Consider the following 14325-nt stretch of genomic DNA (forward strand, 5'->3'; position numbering starts at 1 on the left):
TTATAGCACGCATGTAAAAAAAAAAAAAACACAAAAGATGAGCTTGAAATGTTTTTGCTGCTGTGAAGACAAAATGAAACCGGACAATCTCTTTGGATTATCATCCTTATCGTGAATGGAGTCTCATCTCTTCTTAACTGAGGAGCTCCTATTGAAGGCGAGGATTTTTTTTCAAGAAGACTTTTATTTATGGAAAAAATGAAGGAAATATCAAAGATTTTTTCAGTTTTTCACAGGCAAACTAAGAAGCCATGACAGAGATGGAACTTACTGTGCAGTCACAGACACACACACACACACACTTTGCCCACTGGGTGTGAAACCCCCCCTTATTCAAACAGACACCTACATGCTATCTACTGAATTTCTGTTCTCTCAAGGATTATTTTTGCTTTTTAAAATTTTGTACATTTTTCAAGAAGAATTCATATTGAAAGTTGGATTATCACCTGATGGACTGGCTCATCCACTGAGATGATTTGCAGTACAGGCTGAGGAGACAGCGAGATGGAGAGAAGGGTGTGAGGGGGGGGGGGGGGGGGGTTGGTGGTTGGGGTAAACAGTGCCAGTCTCATGACCCCTCCTCCCACATTCCTCCTCAGTCTTTTGTTTTTATCCCTCTGCTACACCAGTTTTATTCAATACTATCTCAAATGTGTTTTTATATTTTATCTGTTTCTATAGTTGCTTTTATTTGTATATTTTATCATTTGTTCATATTTTGTCAAAGTTGTGGACACATTTGCAGTAACCTGCCTAGAATGGACTGATATAAGGGTCTCCTGTGCATCATATGATAAATTATGGTTTCACTATTTATTTATCCATTATTTACTATTGCTGCATTATTTGTTATTCCGAAAGTGATAGGTATCCAGTGATCTGTACAGCTCATCCAGTCTAGCTTATGCTATTTGAATGCTTTGACAACACTATTTTAGTATTTCAATTTTGTACATTAAAAAATATATAATATCAAATAGAAAAAAAAATGATTTTCTGAACTCTAAAGTTCCTATATATCACTATAAAGAGAAATAATATCAAGCTTGTTCTAATGTTATTGTACCTCATGGTATTATCAACTACAGTATCACCATAATATTCTCGTCACTACGCAACATTGCAGTTAAAAATTTTGTTGTGATATTTGTTGTCTGTCTGTGTTTCAGAGGGGTCCACCTGGACCTCAGGGCCAGCCCGGCCCAGCAGGCCCTTCTGGCACTCCTGGGTCAGACGGCATTGATGTGAGTATCCGCACAAGTTTGCCCAACAGGTTGGTCACAAAGACCGTCATTGTGCTGGAGAAATACCAAACCCTGTGCTTCTCTGCAAGACTGGAGTCTTACCAGCAGAGGGCACTGCAAATGAAAACACCCTGGTACAAAAGATCTCTGTTCCCAGCAGAGAGAGGGGTCTTTGAGAAGGGACCCTTAGCTCAAGTCTGCGTTTGTGTCACAGTAATGTGATACATTTGAGATATTCTCAGGGTTAACCACATACAGGTTGTTTAAATATGTGGGAAATGGAGGCTGCTGGGCTAGTGGAGTAAGAAACAAGCAGCCTGTAAAGGCCAGGCTCCAGGGGACTTTTGGTTTCTCTTCTATGATCTACAATCAGATGTAATTAAACTTATACATTTGAGCTGTAAACAAAAGTCTATGATCTTAAATTTATTGCACCATCTTAATGTTACTTCTCCACCAGGATGCAGCTGGTATAAGTTAGTGTTACCACCTCCCGTTGCAAGACCATTGTTGCTTAGTCCAAACTGGAAGTTGTAGTCTGCCCTCCAGTTTCTAAACTGTTTGGGTCTCTGCCTCATTGGGGCAGCGGGGATGTCAACCAGAAGAAGAATCTGGCCTTAGAAGAAAACACTTAAGAGTTTATCTAAAGCTTATTTACACCATAATCACTAGCCGTATCTTTGAACATGTTGGCTTGAAGAACATGACATTAACAAGTTGTCACCTTGTTTCATAATGAATGTTTGTGTGATGAACAAGTCAAAACAAACAGACTCTACAATTTCTTTATTATTATTATTTATTTTACCCTATTTTGCATGGACAAGACAGCATCCTAAAAGTTTGCAGATGATGCAAAAATGCAAAAATCTGTGAAACATATAAAAAGAAGGGGAAAAAAATCACAGACAACACAAACTTTGATGATCTATTGTTAAAACTGCATCATTTGTTTTGTGTGTTATGTTTGCTTACCTCATCATTTGTACCATTCTCATACTCATTCCCATAAATGTTAAATTAACAAATCCCAGATAAATGATTTTAAATCAACACTCCATCTCTTCACAGGGAGACAAAGGACCTCCTGGGCCCCCTGGTCCCCCAGTAAGTTTGTACTGTGCTGTTTACTGAATGTTATATTGCAAAAACATTCATATTTGATTTATCTGGCCTTGGGTTTGTAAATGACAAAAGTGTGTTTGTTTTAATGTAGGGACTTAAGGGAGAGCCAGGAGAACCAGGTCCCGATGGTGCACCAGGAGAGAATGGCATTGATGTAAGTAAACACGCTGATGTGTTAGAGAGAGACAATGTGACACACTGAGAGACAGAGAGAGAGAAAGAGAGAGAAAAAGAGAGAGAGAGAGAGAGAGAGAGAGAGAGATGGATGTGAAAATGCATATGAAATGATCAAAAATAAAAATGCTTGCCAAAAGAGACATTCTGAGAGGCTTAATGTGAAAATAGTGTAATGAAGAGAGAGAGAGAGAGAGAGAGAGAGAGAGAGAGAGAGAGAAAACTGAGGAAGTAGTGTAAACTTAAACTTTCATTCTTTATTCTTCCTTTTATTCTACTTGCATATTCCCAGAGGAAGTGTATGATGGAACTTAGTCGTTGTGTAAAAGAAAGTGAGTCTGACAGAGCTGTCATTTTTTTAAAGAACACACTGTGGGGGAAAAACAGCCAAATACGTGTATAGTTTTTGAAACCACAAAGTACACAACCACACACAAAAACCTTTCTTTAGTTGAATAAGTAACATTTTCACTCCCTATAGTGAGTGTGAAGTATTTTTAAAATGCAAATTAATGTCAAATTAATGTCGAGATCATTTGGATTAGCAGGTCCTCGTGTTGTTTGTATCACTTGTTGTACTAACTCATCAGCTATGGCTTTTACTCAGGTGTCATGGCGATGGAGCATGATTTTGTCCATAGTGTATTCATGGAAAGCATGAATGTTCATTTTTCACCTTGAAAATGCCACTTTGACAAAAAACAATTCCAACTCAAGGTCCATTTACTAGATTTCTTCCAACCATATCACAAGTTTTGCAGAGCTGTTATGTAAAATGTTATCAAAATGTTTGTTACACCTCAAGGATGTGCAAAATGGGTTTTGATGAGAAATGATGCATGTAAACAAAACTGTTTTTTAATGAAAACTCCACATGGTACCTTTAAGTCATATACAGTCAGCAGGGAGGGCAAAAAAATGGCATCTTTAAAAAGGTCATAAAAAAATCTATATTATTGAGCTAATATTCAGCCTTTGTTTTTTAATGTAATATTTAAACCATTTTGTAATGCCTCCCATTTTTGGTGCTTATTCTTATTATCATAAATTCTCATAGCTCTTTTTTTTTTTTTTTTTTTTTTTTTTACAATTCTAGATTTTCTTTTTCAAGAAGCTTCATTAAGCTTCTGTGCATTTGCTGAGCTATATTTATATCAAAGTATTTAGGGTTTCCTTCTGTGGTTTGAACTGTCTGCTAGGAGAAATATTGTCATGGCATGATTCTTGAACCCCTAGTTTCTTGTGATTATGGTGATTTAGTGATTAAATCTTATTTCACTGTTCCAGTCATAGAAATCTATTTTGAATGGATAGCTGTTTGGGGAAATTATTTGGAAAATATCCTCTTGTGAAACTTAATGATAAGGTGAATATATAGTTTTATATTCAATCCATTATCTATTACTGATTATACTTATTAAACCTCTAGTAATCACAGGTAGTGAGGAGATGGAGATAAGCACAAGTAGGTGAGGTTAAAATGATTTTGAACCTTCAGTTCTATATAATAATAATTGTGATGTTGCTTTCCTACAGGCAGTGAGTGTGAGGGCAGTGTCAATGCTTAATGGTCACATGCTAATAGAAGCACGCACACACACACACACACACACACACACACACACGCATTCCTAAGAGATTTAGCCAGTAATCCGCCCTGGAATCTCAATCTCAGGCTTGTTTCCTAATTACTTACAAGAACAGTGTCAACTTCGATCAAATGTGTGATTAGCCCTGTTGCAAGGTGAAATCAAGTCACATGTAGCCTGTGGAAAGCACAGTGGTAACTTCCTCAATGTTTTTCCTTTGTATTTCTTTGTTACCTCAGTATACATGTCTAGTTTATCTGCCTGCCTTCTTTTCTCCCTGCCTGTCTCCAGGGTTTGATTGGAGCAAAGGGTGACCGAGGTCCTATTGGGAGCCCTGGCCCTAAGGCAAGTGTCTAAACCTCCGCCTGGAAAGATTATCAGAACACAGCGTTATACTGCTATTGTGTGGAAAACTATAACTCAAACATTTACATGTATTGCCTTTGGTGGTGGTGTTTTGGGTGGAATAAAGCTTCCATTTTTAACAAGGGTCAGTACCTTTATCTTGTTTTAGTAACGTTGAGCATGACACTGAACCTTTGCTTATAAGTGTGGTAATTGCTTTATCTCTTTTGTCATAAGCGATAAAATATTGTTTAAACTTCAGTTCAGTGTATAAAGCCTTGAGGATATTGTTGTCAGTTATATGTGTAAGAGTCTAACATGTTAGCACCATAGTTATGTTGATGTTTTCTGTTGTCTGCAGGGACAACCTGGACCGAGTGGTGAGCCCGGCCTTCCTGTAAGTGAATTATTTATACTTACTTTAATACTTGTGAATTGACTATTGACAGAATTAGGTATTGTTTGAAGCCTAGTCAGTTTCCTAACAAAGTCCCAACATATTGAAACCCAGCTGGTCTCATAAGGCAACCTCCCGAGTCCCTTTTTCTTCATGCCTGAATGCCTGACCAGCTGTGCCCCCTTTTGAGTTCAGTCTACCCAGATGTGGCATATGCTTTCTACAGCTGACATGAGCCTTATTCCTATTAACAATCCTTGATAAAGACGCAAAGTGCTATCAATGATCTGCATGTTAAGCTCATATTGTCATCAAATGCTGCCACATTGACTTCATGCTCAAGGCCAGTCAGCTCAACAGCACAACGTCAGTGTGCCAACACAACATCTGTAACACAGTCAAACACCACTAGGTGGTGCTCTGTGTCCATCTATCACACATCATCCACTTTATTCAAACATTAAGTCCAGATTCACCCAATGTCATGCTTGAATGCAACACCATTAGTTAAATCCTTTGTTTAGCATTAACAGGCGTGCTGTCTGGAGGCTGTGCCTCTACACCCAGCTGCCTCGCGCTGCACAGACAGGAGATCCTGCCCTGTGGGTTGTTCTTCCTCCAAGAAGGCTTACTTACTTAATTACTTTTCCATAATTAATACCAAGCAAAAGACAGAGCAAACATAAACTGATTGCATTCTGTGTCTTTGTTGTTCTTGAGCACTGTTTACCCTGCACTATGACACTGTACACGTGTGTTACTAAATTACTGTTGCCATTATTAATTGGCTTTCACAAACCTTAATTGATACTTTGAGTGCTTAGTTCCACTTGTTAGACAGTAACTTAACCCCTTGTCCCTTCTGTCCACACAGGGATCTGGTCTTCCAGGCCTAGCTGTAAGTAGCTTCTATGGTGTAATACAGTTATGCCTTTATCACTTAATGCTTTTGCTTTGAGGTGTTGAAATAATTTTGTCCCCTTTTGGTCATGTATTGTACTTTCTTGCTCTTTGTGTCTTTCTGTCTAGGGTGCTCCAGGACCAATTGGTCTTCCTGGGGAAATTGGACCAACTGGACCAAAGGTAGGACACTGGCTACAGTTTATTTTACAGTCTTCATGACTTGTGTAAAATTGCTAGAATCTCACCTGTTCAGTGACATATTTACAGTTTCTTTCTTTCCTCTGCTATGTCTAGGGCATCATAGGACCATCTGGACCTCCGGGACTTCCTGGACCTCCTGGCAAGCCAGTAAGTGTCCAACCGGGACAGGTTTTCAAGGGAGCATCTTATTCACCTGTTGTCTTTCTCTGGTTGGATTGCTGAGTATCAGGTGGTTGTAGTGGGGATGGACATTTTTGATAAGGTTCCCTTAATTTTCTTTATTTATTTTTAAGAACTGTGGCTTAGATATAAACTTAGTTGGACATTTTACAGCTATGCTAATATCAGCTGATACATCAGCCCAGCAATTCTATCAGTCTAACTCTAACAGCAACAATGGAAACATAGTGAATTAAACTGTGCCACTTACATAGAAAATCTGTAGACAAGCTCTCACAGTAAATCATTTCAGATCTGTGACTGACAAAAGTCTTTTCATCGAGACTGGTGAGATCAGCTGTAAAAAGAGTGAGAGACAGATTAGCTACCAGCAGCTCCCCGGGCTTAATCAAGCATTTAGTTACATCAGTCTAACTGCAGTTAACTTATATTATAGACTGGGGTCACAGTGTAAAAGTAAAGCAAGGACAAACTCAACATCACATCTGCTAATGCCGTGTTGAAGTGTGGTCTTTTCTGCAGAACCACCAAAAAAAATTTTTGTTGGTTTTTTTTGAAAATACAGCTAGAGCTCACTGCTGCCTGTACAGGTCCCAGCAGACACTAAGTGGTGAGATATCACAAACAGTTTTGAGTGGTACACTTTCAAGTCTATTTTCCAATGGTGTATATACTCTCCTGTGTGGTTCCAAGAAGGGGAGGAGGGTGTCTTCATTGAGAGTGATGTTCCCAGCCCAGGGGAGTGTATTTGTTTAGCTCTAGTGCCATCCTAGGGTAAATAAACCCCCATTAGATCAGTGGACCTGTCTCATCTGACTGTAGCAGGAATACATCAGCCCCTGTAGAGATACTTTACTTTCTAACTCAATCTATAAACAGAGAGACGGAAAGATGGAGGGAGAAATAGATAGAGAGAGAGAACGACAGAGTGCTTGCTCAGCTCAGGGCATAAGCCTGCCATCTGTGACCAGGTGATCTTCTTCAACCTTCTATCTATCTATCTATACATCTGCCTAGGGTCCTCCAGGGAAGTTCATCGGTGGGGAAGAGGGCAGTGCAGACTTCCAGGTAAGATCTAATGACATCTACTTTATTGCAAATCTGTTGTGACACACTTTTCATAATCCATTTATTTCCCTCTCCCTGGAACAGTGTCCTCTTAACTGTCCAGCAGGACCAAAAGGCCCCCAGGGACTGCAGGGAGTCAAGGTGAGCAGTCTGTGTGTTTGCTTCAAGTTGCTCTGAGGGGTAACTTTTTTTTCAGTATCAATGGCATGTTACATTGCAAAACTGTTATGACACAATACTGATTTATTGTTGCCCTCTAGGGACACAAAGGACGTGCTGGTGTTCTTGGAGAGCCTGGCAGCATAGGAACAACGGTGAGGTGCACAGTCGCTGCTAGAGAGGATACACAAATACACTCAAACACCTATACTTGTACATGTTGTGCAGTCTTGCACACTCACCCACCATTCAGGACCAGCAGGAGCGAGGATTAGCTCTAATGAAGCCCCCCAAGGCACATGACTGGCACTAATCTGGCTGCGATTAGTCAGGCCTGGCCCTGGCCCTGCAGTCAGCATGCAGTGAGCCAGATGAAAGGGGTGGTGAAGAGCCAGGTACATAAAGGGGAGGATGAGAGAGTCAGGGTTCATGCAGCCCTTTCACCTCTCTGTATTAAGCAGAGCTAATGAGCACACAGTAGGCTCCAAGGGAGCGGCTAGCCAAGCCCCAGGAATTAGCCTCTGATCTTCCCACACAAGGAGTCTTCTGGCAGCGCTTAGATGCTCAAAACACTCAATGCACCAAGTTACCACTCCTCCCATGTAAGTCACTATTTTAGAAGACCTGACTCAAGGTTGCTTTATGGTGCAGCTTTCCCTTTTTTCTTCTTGAAGACAGTCGGCAGGAGTTGTTTACGTCCCCACTAGCTGCTTGGACTAAAACAAAGATACCATCCATGGAAAATGTGCTGTTGCAATAGTATTGCTATATCTCTGATGGCTATGTGATGCCAAGGACTCAGTAGATGAGTGAGCAAGAACCGAATTGCATATAAGCTTTGTTGAGCTTTGTTTTTGATGGATTTTATTGGTCTAAGCAGGGCAGACGACAAGTTGCAGGTACCAAAAAAGTTCACTGATGCTGGTAGTCCAATGAGATTAAATGAAAATATCTTTCTGTAGCAAAAGCTAGGAGGCTATTAGCTTATCTTATTTTAGCTTATTTTCTGTAGCTTTGCGTAGAGACTGGAAGCAGTTTAAGTTCAAAATTATGCCCTTCAGTATCTTTAAAACTCACTACATGTGACTTATTTGTTAAATTTGAAACAGAGATGTAAAAAAATATAAGTCAATATGGAGCTTCAGCAGCCAGGTGCTCTGTAGCTAGTTGTCTGGCTTCCTCACAGTAACAAGTCTCCAGGAAGCCACTGTGCTGGCCAAGAAATAGTTAAATCAACTTCCCTGAAACCACAGCTTGTCATTTTAAAGGTTTTTGAGCTTTAGAGGTGTCGGCAGGGATATTTTTGAACTTTGGCCAGCTAACCGTTACCCCCGCTTCAGTTATTTATGAAAACTCATCACTACTTGTCTCCAGCTCCATAACCAATTCGTCAGTGTGACTCCCACACTGTCAAACTATTCCCACAATAACACAGAGGCTTTTCAGGCTGTTCAAACTGGTTCAGCGTCCATAACCATGCACTGATGGTTATTCAACCAGAGTACGGTCGTTTTTTCTTCAGTTTTTTGACCAGCGAGGTGCTATCATACAACAATCAAAGACCAGCATAGACATCAAAAGCAACCAGTAACCATCACATACTGGTTCCAGCTGGATTTTCTCCCTAGCTCAGAATTTCTGGAGTCAAAAATAAAGACCTCCTACAAGTTTGTGAAAGTATATTGAATGTGCCATCATTGGTAGCAGGGAGCTGTGCTACAGAGAGCAGCACAGAATGAGAATAATGAATCAGCCTCTTCTTTTTTATCTCCTCCACCAGGGCCCCAAGGGAGAAATGGGTATCTCTGGGGAACAGGGCATCCCAGGACCTCCGGTATGCTATTCTGTTGTTTTCACATAGTATCATCTTGAACTGATAGAGCCCATAACTTTAGTGTGCTATGACTGGACCATGGTTAAGGGTCAGTTTCTGTCTTACCTTGCTGTTCCCTGCTTCCTCCTAAGGGTCCAATGGGTCTGAGGGGTTATCCTGGAATGATGGGTCCTAAAGGAGAGGCAGTGAGTACCACATTTCCTTTTTTCACATTCACATATAACTTTTTTGTCCTCTTTCTCTTTGGGTGCAAGGCTGTTCCTGTTCTTAGATGAGCACCAAGGAGGCACAGCCAGACCTGCCCCCACTATACAAACATCATCCATTACCAGCAATGGGGACATATGGAAATGATGCTAACACAAATCTCTCCCCTCCTCTAATGAGTTGGGGTTGTCTGGGTCCACGGTGCCTCCATCTGTAGTTAATGATCCGCTGTAGCCATCCGTCTTACTGTTAACATTAGCCGCGTTAGCCAAGTTAGCGCCCCGGCTTAGTGCCAAAGCAAGAGTGGCTGGCTCTCAGTGTAGTTCCCATTAGTGAAGTGAGTTAAGTGCTAATTACCCCTTTATCACAATGAATCGTAGGCCACCGTGACTTAGCATCCTCCCTGATCTGAAGTGATTGATGGCACTTTTTTGTTTTCCCGTAGGGGCCTACTGGTTATAAGGGCATCAGCGGACCTGTAGGAATTCCTGGGCCTCCTGTAAGAACGCACACACACACACAAACAGACTTTACTAATTGAAAAACAGGTTCCCATAGTACATTTCAGGTACTCAAAGTCTCTCTTTGTTGTTTGCAGGGTGAGGAGGGACCTCAGGGACCACCTGGAGAAGCAGGAGAGAAGGGAGACAAAGTAGGTGACTCTTCTAGTGTTTTCCCTTGAGGTTTACTGTGAAAGCAGGAAGACAAAAAGAATGTGGAACATTTCTCAGAAATTGAATGGGGACTGTGATTCTGAAGTGCTTTGTGAAAACACTGATTCTGATTTGCTCATCTTCTGCAGGGCAGTAGAGGTATCCAGGGCCCACAGGGTGCGGTTGGCAAAAAAGGAGAGAATGTGAGTGATTGTACTTTAGTGTGTGCGCTACCCACAGTCGTGTTCAGAGAGTGTGCCAAATGAAGTCCACAGACTCATCTGCCTGCTCTTTCAGGGTCTGCCGGGTATTGATGGAAAAGACGGCACACCTGGTATTCCTGGAATCAAGGTAAGGGTTGCCAGCCGTGATAATGAAGAGTAACTTCAATCTCAGTAAAAGATGGCGTTTTATTGTTCTTCCATTCTCTTTTCTGCAGGGCAGCCCCGGCCAGGCCGGGATGCCTGGTCCCCCTGGTCCTCAGGGAACAGCGGTGAGTGATCTTTCAGTATAATGTCTGAGGGGTATATTTGTCTGAGAGCGGTTCAGAAATGCCACTAAAGGCACATGCAAATAAGCCTGTCTGTAAATGCTTATTGTCACTCAGACCACGTAGGGGGTCAATCTGTTCTCCTCCTCAATTCAACTAAGCCAGACCACAGACAGAGGAAACCAGCGTGAAGCAGCCTGTAAATTTTGGTATGTTTTGTTTTCTGGGCACTCATCCAGGTTAACAGTGACCCCATGACCCACGCTGTTTTAGAATTTAAACCACCTTGAAATAGCATTCTCTCTCCCACCGTGAGCGATTTATCACAATCACACCAGTGGGTATACTAGTGTGTGTGTGTGTGTTTTTGTGTGTGCGTATTTCTGACTAAGGGGTAATGGAGCATGAGATGCACACTTTGCTGTGTGGTCATTGCAGTGACACTAACACTGCTGCAAACTCCCTCAACATAACTTAGCCCGCTATATGCCCTGCTGTGATATACCATCCCACACATAAAATCACTGCAAGGAAACCTGCTGCAGGCTGGTATATGGTGAGGTCCGACACTGCATCTCGGACTATTTTCATTATTATTATATAAAGCATCAGCTTTATTATTACCTGCTAACAGCAGCCACATACTAATATCCACATCCATTACCTAACAGCAATTTCAGGTTCTCTCCCTGTATTTCTAACATATGAAATAAACTTTATGCCAGACTATCAGAATACAAGATACAGATGTAATCTTTTTTCTTTTTAAGAGTTTTCTGTGGTATTTTCAGCTTTTATTAGAAAGTGTAGAGAGATTCAAACCAGAGGATATATGGTTTTCACCTTTACTTCTTGGCAACCAGGATGCACAAGATACTCATGTAACTTTTGATGTCATCTAATTTTGGTCCTGTTAATTCTGTCTGTAGGGATTGCCTGGCAGTCCTGGAGCTAAAGGTGGACCTGGAGCTAAGGTAAGCTTAGTACAAATTTGTGTTACATCATGTTACATTGACCTCTAGTTTATGTGGTTTCCATGTTTTTCTGAAACGTACACCTTCTCTTATCTCCCTCCTTGTTAGGGCGAGCCTGGACCTAGAGGTCATGTTGGCTTGCCTGGTGCCCCTGGACCTCTGGTGAACATATACACAACATTTCATGCATTTTTTCTGTATATAGTGTAGTAGTGTGACTAATACTATTAAAAGTACTTTTGCATTCTCTTAGGGTGAACCTGGTCTTCCTGGTGAGGCTGGTATGGAAGGAGTCCCTGGACCCAAGGTACATATCCAGAATTATTACAATAAAACACTGACAATGGCTGATTTAAACCAGATTTATTCACCTTACCTGACTTCTGCAGGGTGACAGAGGGCAGCGGGGCCCAGTTGGGCCACAGGGAATAGTTGGCAAGCCTGTAAGTTGCACTGTGTCTTTTGTGTTTCTGTATCTTTCCAAACTATTTCAAGCTGATTTCAGGTTGCAGTTCTAACACTATTTCTATAACCACCTAACAGGGAAGCAAAGGAGAGAGAGGGCCCATTGGTATCCCAGGTGCCCAGGGCCTTAGTGGAACCAAGGGAGACAAGGTCTGTGTGTGTGTCTGTGTGTGTATGATACATATGTTGCTATGTGAGACATGCGCATCATTGGTCTTACATTCAATCATGTTCATAATAATTCAGTTATAAATACTTGTCAGATGGGGGCAGTGTTTGCCCATGAAAAGTCCCATAAATCCACAGTATATCAATGAATAAGACAAGCAATATAAATAAGTAATATAAATGATAATCTAAGCATCTCCATCTTCTTTGTTTTAGAGATGAGACATCTCTCTCATCTCTGGTGTCATATGCCTTGAGTCAACATTTAGGATATCATAATCTAGATTTGACCCCATTTACATGTTCTTCAACCATCTTTCTTTCCAGGGCTTCCAAGGAAAAGTTGGGTCAAAGGGGGACATTGTGAGTAGCATTTTTGCTCTTTCAAACTTGGATTGTGTGAAACCTCATATACCAGCTCCATGCTGACAAATATCCTCCTCCTCCCTGCCCCCTCTTCATCTTTTCCTCTCTGTCATTTTTAGGGTGACCCTGGTGTTGAAGGATTGGCTGGTGAGAAAGGTGAAAAGGTAAAAATCATAGCAGCACAGCCCTTAAGCTGTTTCAAACTTTTTGTTGTAAAGAACCACTAAAGTCTCTGAATGAGCAAAACATTAAAACTTTCCGGCTTTAGATAAGGAGGTTTAAACATCTGGTTCTAAATGCAGCAGAGCAGAGTGATATATAGCAGAAAATGTTATAATCATACAGAAGTTAAGAAGAGGAGGAAGTCTGCATTTGAATTTGCATACAAATCCCCATAATAATCCAGATGGCAAATGAGCTATTTACACGACAGTGAAGCAACGATGCATGTTGGCTCTTTCAAGCCACATTTTTAGACATTCATTTACAATATTCATTCTTGAATTATTGTTCAATGAGTGTCTCTGAAGCAGAAATGATAAGTGATGTGATGAATGTCTGTCTTTCTTTGCTGTGTCAGGGTTTGTCTGGTGAACCTGGGCCCAAAGGACAGGTGAGGATCGAACTGTATGGAATCTGATGGCAGTTCCATAACAATGCTAGATTGGATCTTCCTTCCTTACTTTCACCATCATCTATTTTCATTGGCCTGTTAGTTTACTCTCCCTCAATTCATCCTGCTTTATTGCTCTGCTCTTTACAGCAAGGAATTAGGGGTGACCCTGGACACAATGGACCCACTGGAGACCCTGGTAAACCAGGAGACCAAGGACCACCAGGGCTGCCTGGTCCTAGGGGACTCAATGGGGAGCGAGGAGTGCCTGGCATGCCTGGCATTCAGGGAGCAACTGTGAGTCCAGTTCACTTTTCGTCACAACATTTATTCATCAGATATATGTTGGTTGTTGTCTCTTTGTGATGCTAAGTCTCCTCTCTTCAGGGACGCGATGCATCTGACCAGCATATTATCGAAGTGGTCTTGAAGATGTTGCAGGGTGAGTGTCTAGACCTGAGTATTCACCTTTGATGTCCATAGGGGAGATTAGATTAGCTCATTCACCAAAACTACTTTCATCTCCTGAGCAATCAGTTTCCCATCATGAGAGGTAATTTAATCAAAATGATGATGCTGTCTCCTGTGTTACAGAGAGGCTAGCAGCAGTGGCAGTGAGCGCCAAGAGGGCTGTGCTTGGTGGTGCAGGTGTAATGGGACCTCCAGGGCCTCCTGGACCTCCAGGAGCGCCTGGCCCCCAGGGGCCGCATGGCTTACCTGGTGCCCGTGGCATTCCTGGCATGATTGGAGCACCAGGACAGATTGGAAACACAGGGCTTAAAGGTAAAAATAGATCAGTATACGTTTGGATATGATGAATACACAGCTGTAAGTAGAGCTTTTCGGGGCAAATCTGATGTTTTTAACATATTTTGCCCACCCCAGGAAAGAGAGGGGCAAAGGGAGAGAGAGGAGATCCTGGTAAACCTCACCCAGGACCACCAGGACCCCCAGGAATACAAGGTAAGAGCTGAAGCCTCCCAAAGCCAGGACTGGATTCTGTAAGAACTATGCACTTACTTAAAGCATAAAACAGTCTAAATATGTGATTCTGACCAACGGGTAAGAAGAGGAGCACTACAATAAGTAACTGAAGGACTTGACATTATAGTGCTTGCCTCAGGAGAGCCTGCTCAAAGGCATTTTAAAAGCATCATTAACTCCAGT

General features: G+C 41.6%; 1 protein-coding gene across 1 annotated transcript in view; it reads left to right on the top strand.

Annotated features, from left to right (window-relative positions):
- Positions 1-14325, top strand: part of col9a2 (procollagen, type IX, alpha 2) — a 125198-nt gene that overhangs the window by 109281 nt on the left and 1592 nt on the right. Inside the window, exons 4-33 of the mRNA XM_071500844.1 lie at positions 1173-1247; positions 2319-2354; positions 2464-2526; positions 4427-4480; positions 4842-4877; positions 5752-5775; positions 5907-5960; positions 6075-6128; positions 7179-7229; positions 7314-7370; positions 7490-7543; positions 9169-9222; positions 9354-9407; positions 9875-9928; positions 10028-10081; positions 10232-10285; positions 10380-10433; positions 10522-10575; positions 11502-11546; positions 11655-11708; positions 11800-11853; positions 11936-11989; positions 12090-12161; positions 12507-12542; positions 12665-12709; positions 13126-13158; positions 13309-13455; positions 13546-13600; positions 13753-13941; positions 14044-14121. Coding sequence (XP_071356945.1) covers positions 1173-1247; positions 2319-2354; positions 2464-2526; positions 4427-4480; positions 4842-4877; positions 5752-5775; positions 5907-5960; positions 6075-6128; positions 7179-7229; positions 7314-7370; positions 7490-7543; positions 9169-9222; positions 9354-9407; positions 9875-9928; positions 10028-10081; positions 10232-10285; positions 10380-10433; positions 10522-10575; positions 11502-11546; positions 11655-11708; positions 11800-11853; positions 11936-11989; positions 12090-12161; positions 12507-12542; positions 12665-12709; positions 13126-13158; positions 13309-13455; positions 13546-13600; positions 13753-13941; positions 14044-14121 — 1798 coding nt within the window. The remainder of the gene's footprint in view (positions 1-1172; positions 1248-2318; positions 2355-2463; positions 2527-4426; positions 4481-4841; positions 4878-5751; positions 5776-5906; positions 5961-6074; positions 6129-7178; positions 7230-7313; positions 7371-7489; positions 7544-9168; positions 9223-9353; positions 9408-9874; positions 9929-10027; positions 10082-10231; positions 10286-10379; positions 10434-10521; positions 10576-11501; positions 11547-11654; positions 11709-11799; positions 11854-11935; positions 11990-12089; positions 12162-12506; positions 12543-12664; positions 12710-13125; positions 13159-13308; positions 13456-13545; positions 13601-13752; positions 13942-14043; positions 14122-14325) is intronic.

The sequence above is a fragment of the Trachinotus anak genome, unplaced genomic scaffold (genome assembly GCF_046630095.1).
Source record: "Trachinotus anak isolate AG129_WGS33_773 ecotype Australia unplaced genomic scaffold, CSIRO_AGI_Tana_v1 ptg000016l, whole genome shotgun sequence".
In the NCBI taxonomy this organism is placed as follows: Eukaryota; Metazoa; Chordata; class Actinopteri; order Carangiformes; family Carangidae; genus Trachinotus; species Trachinotus anak.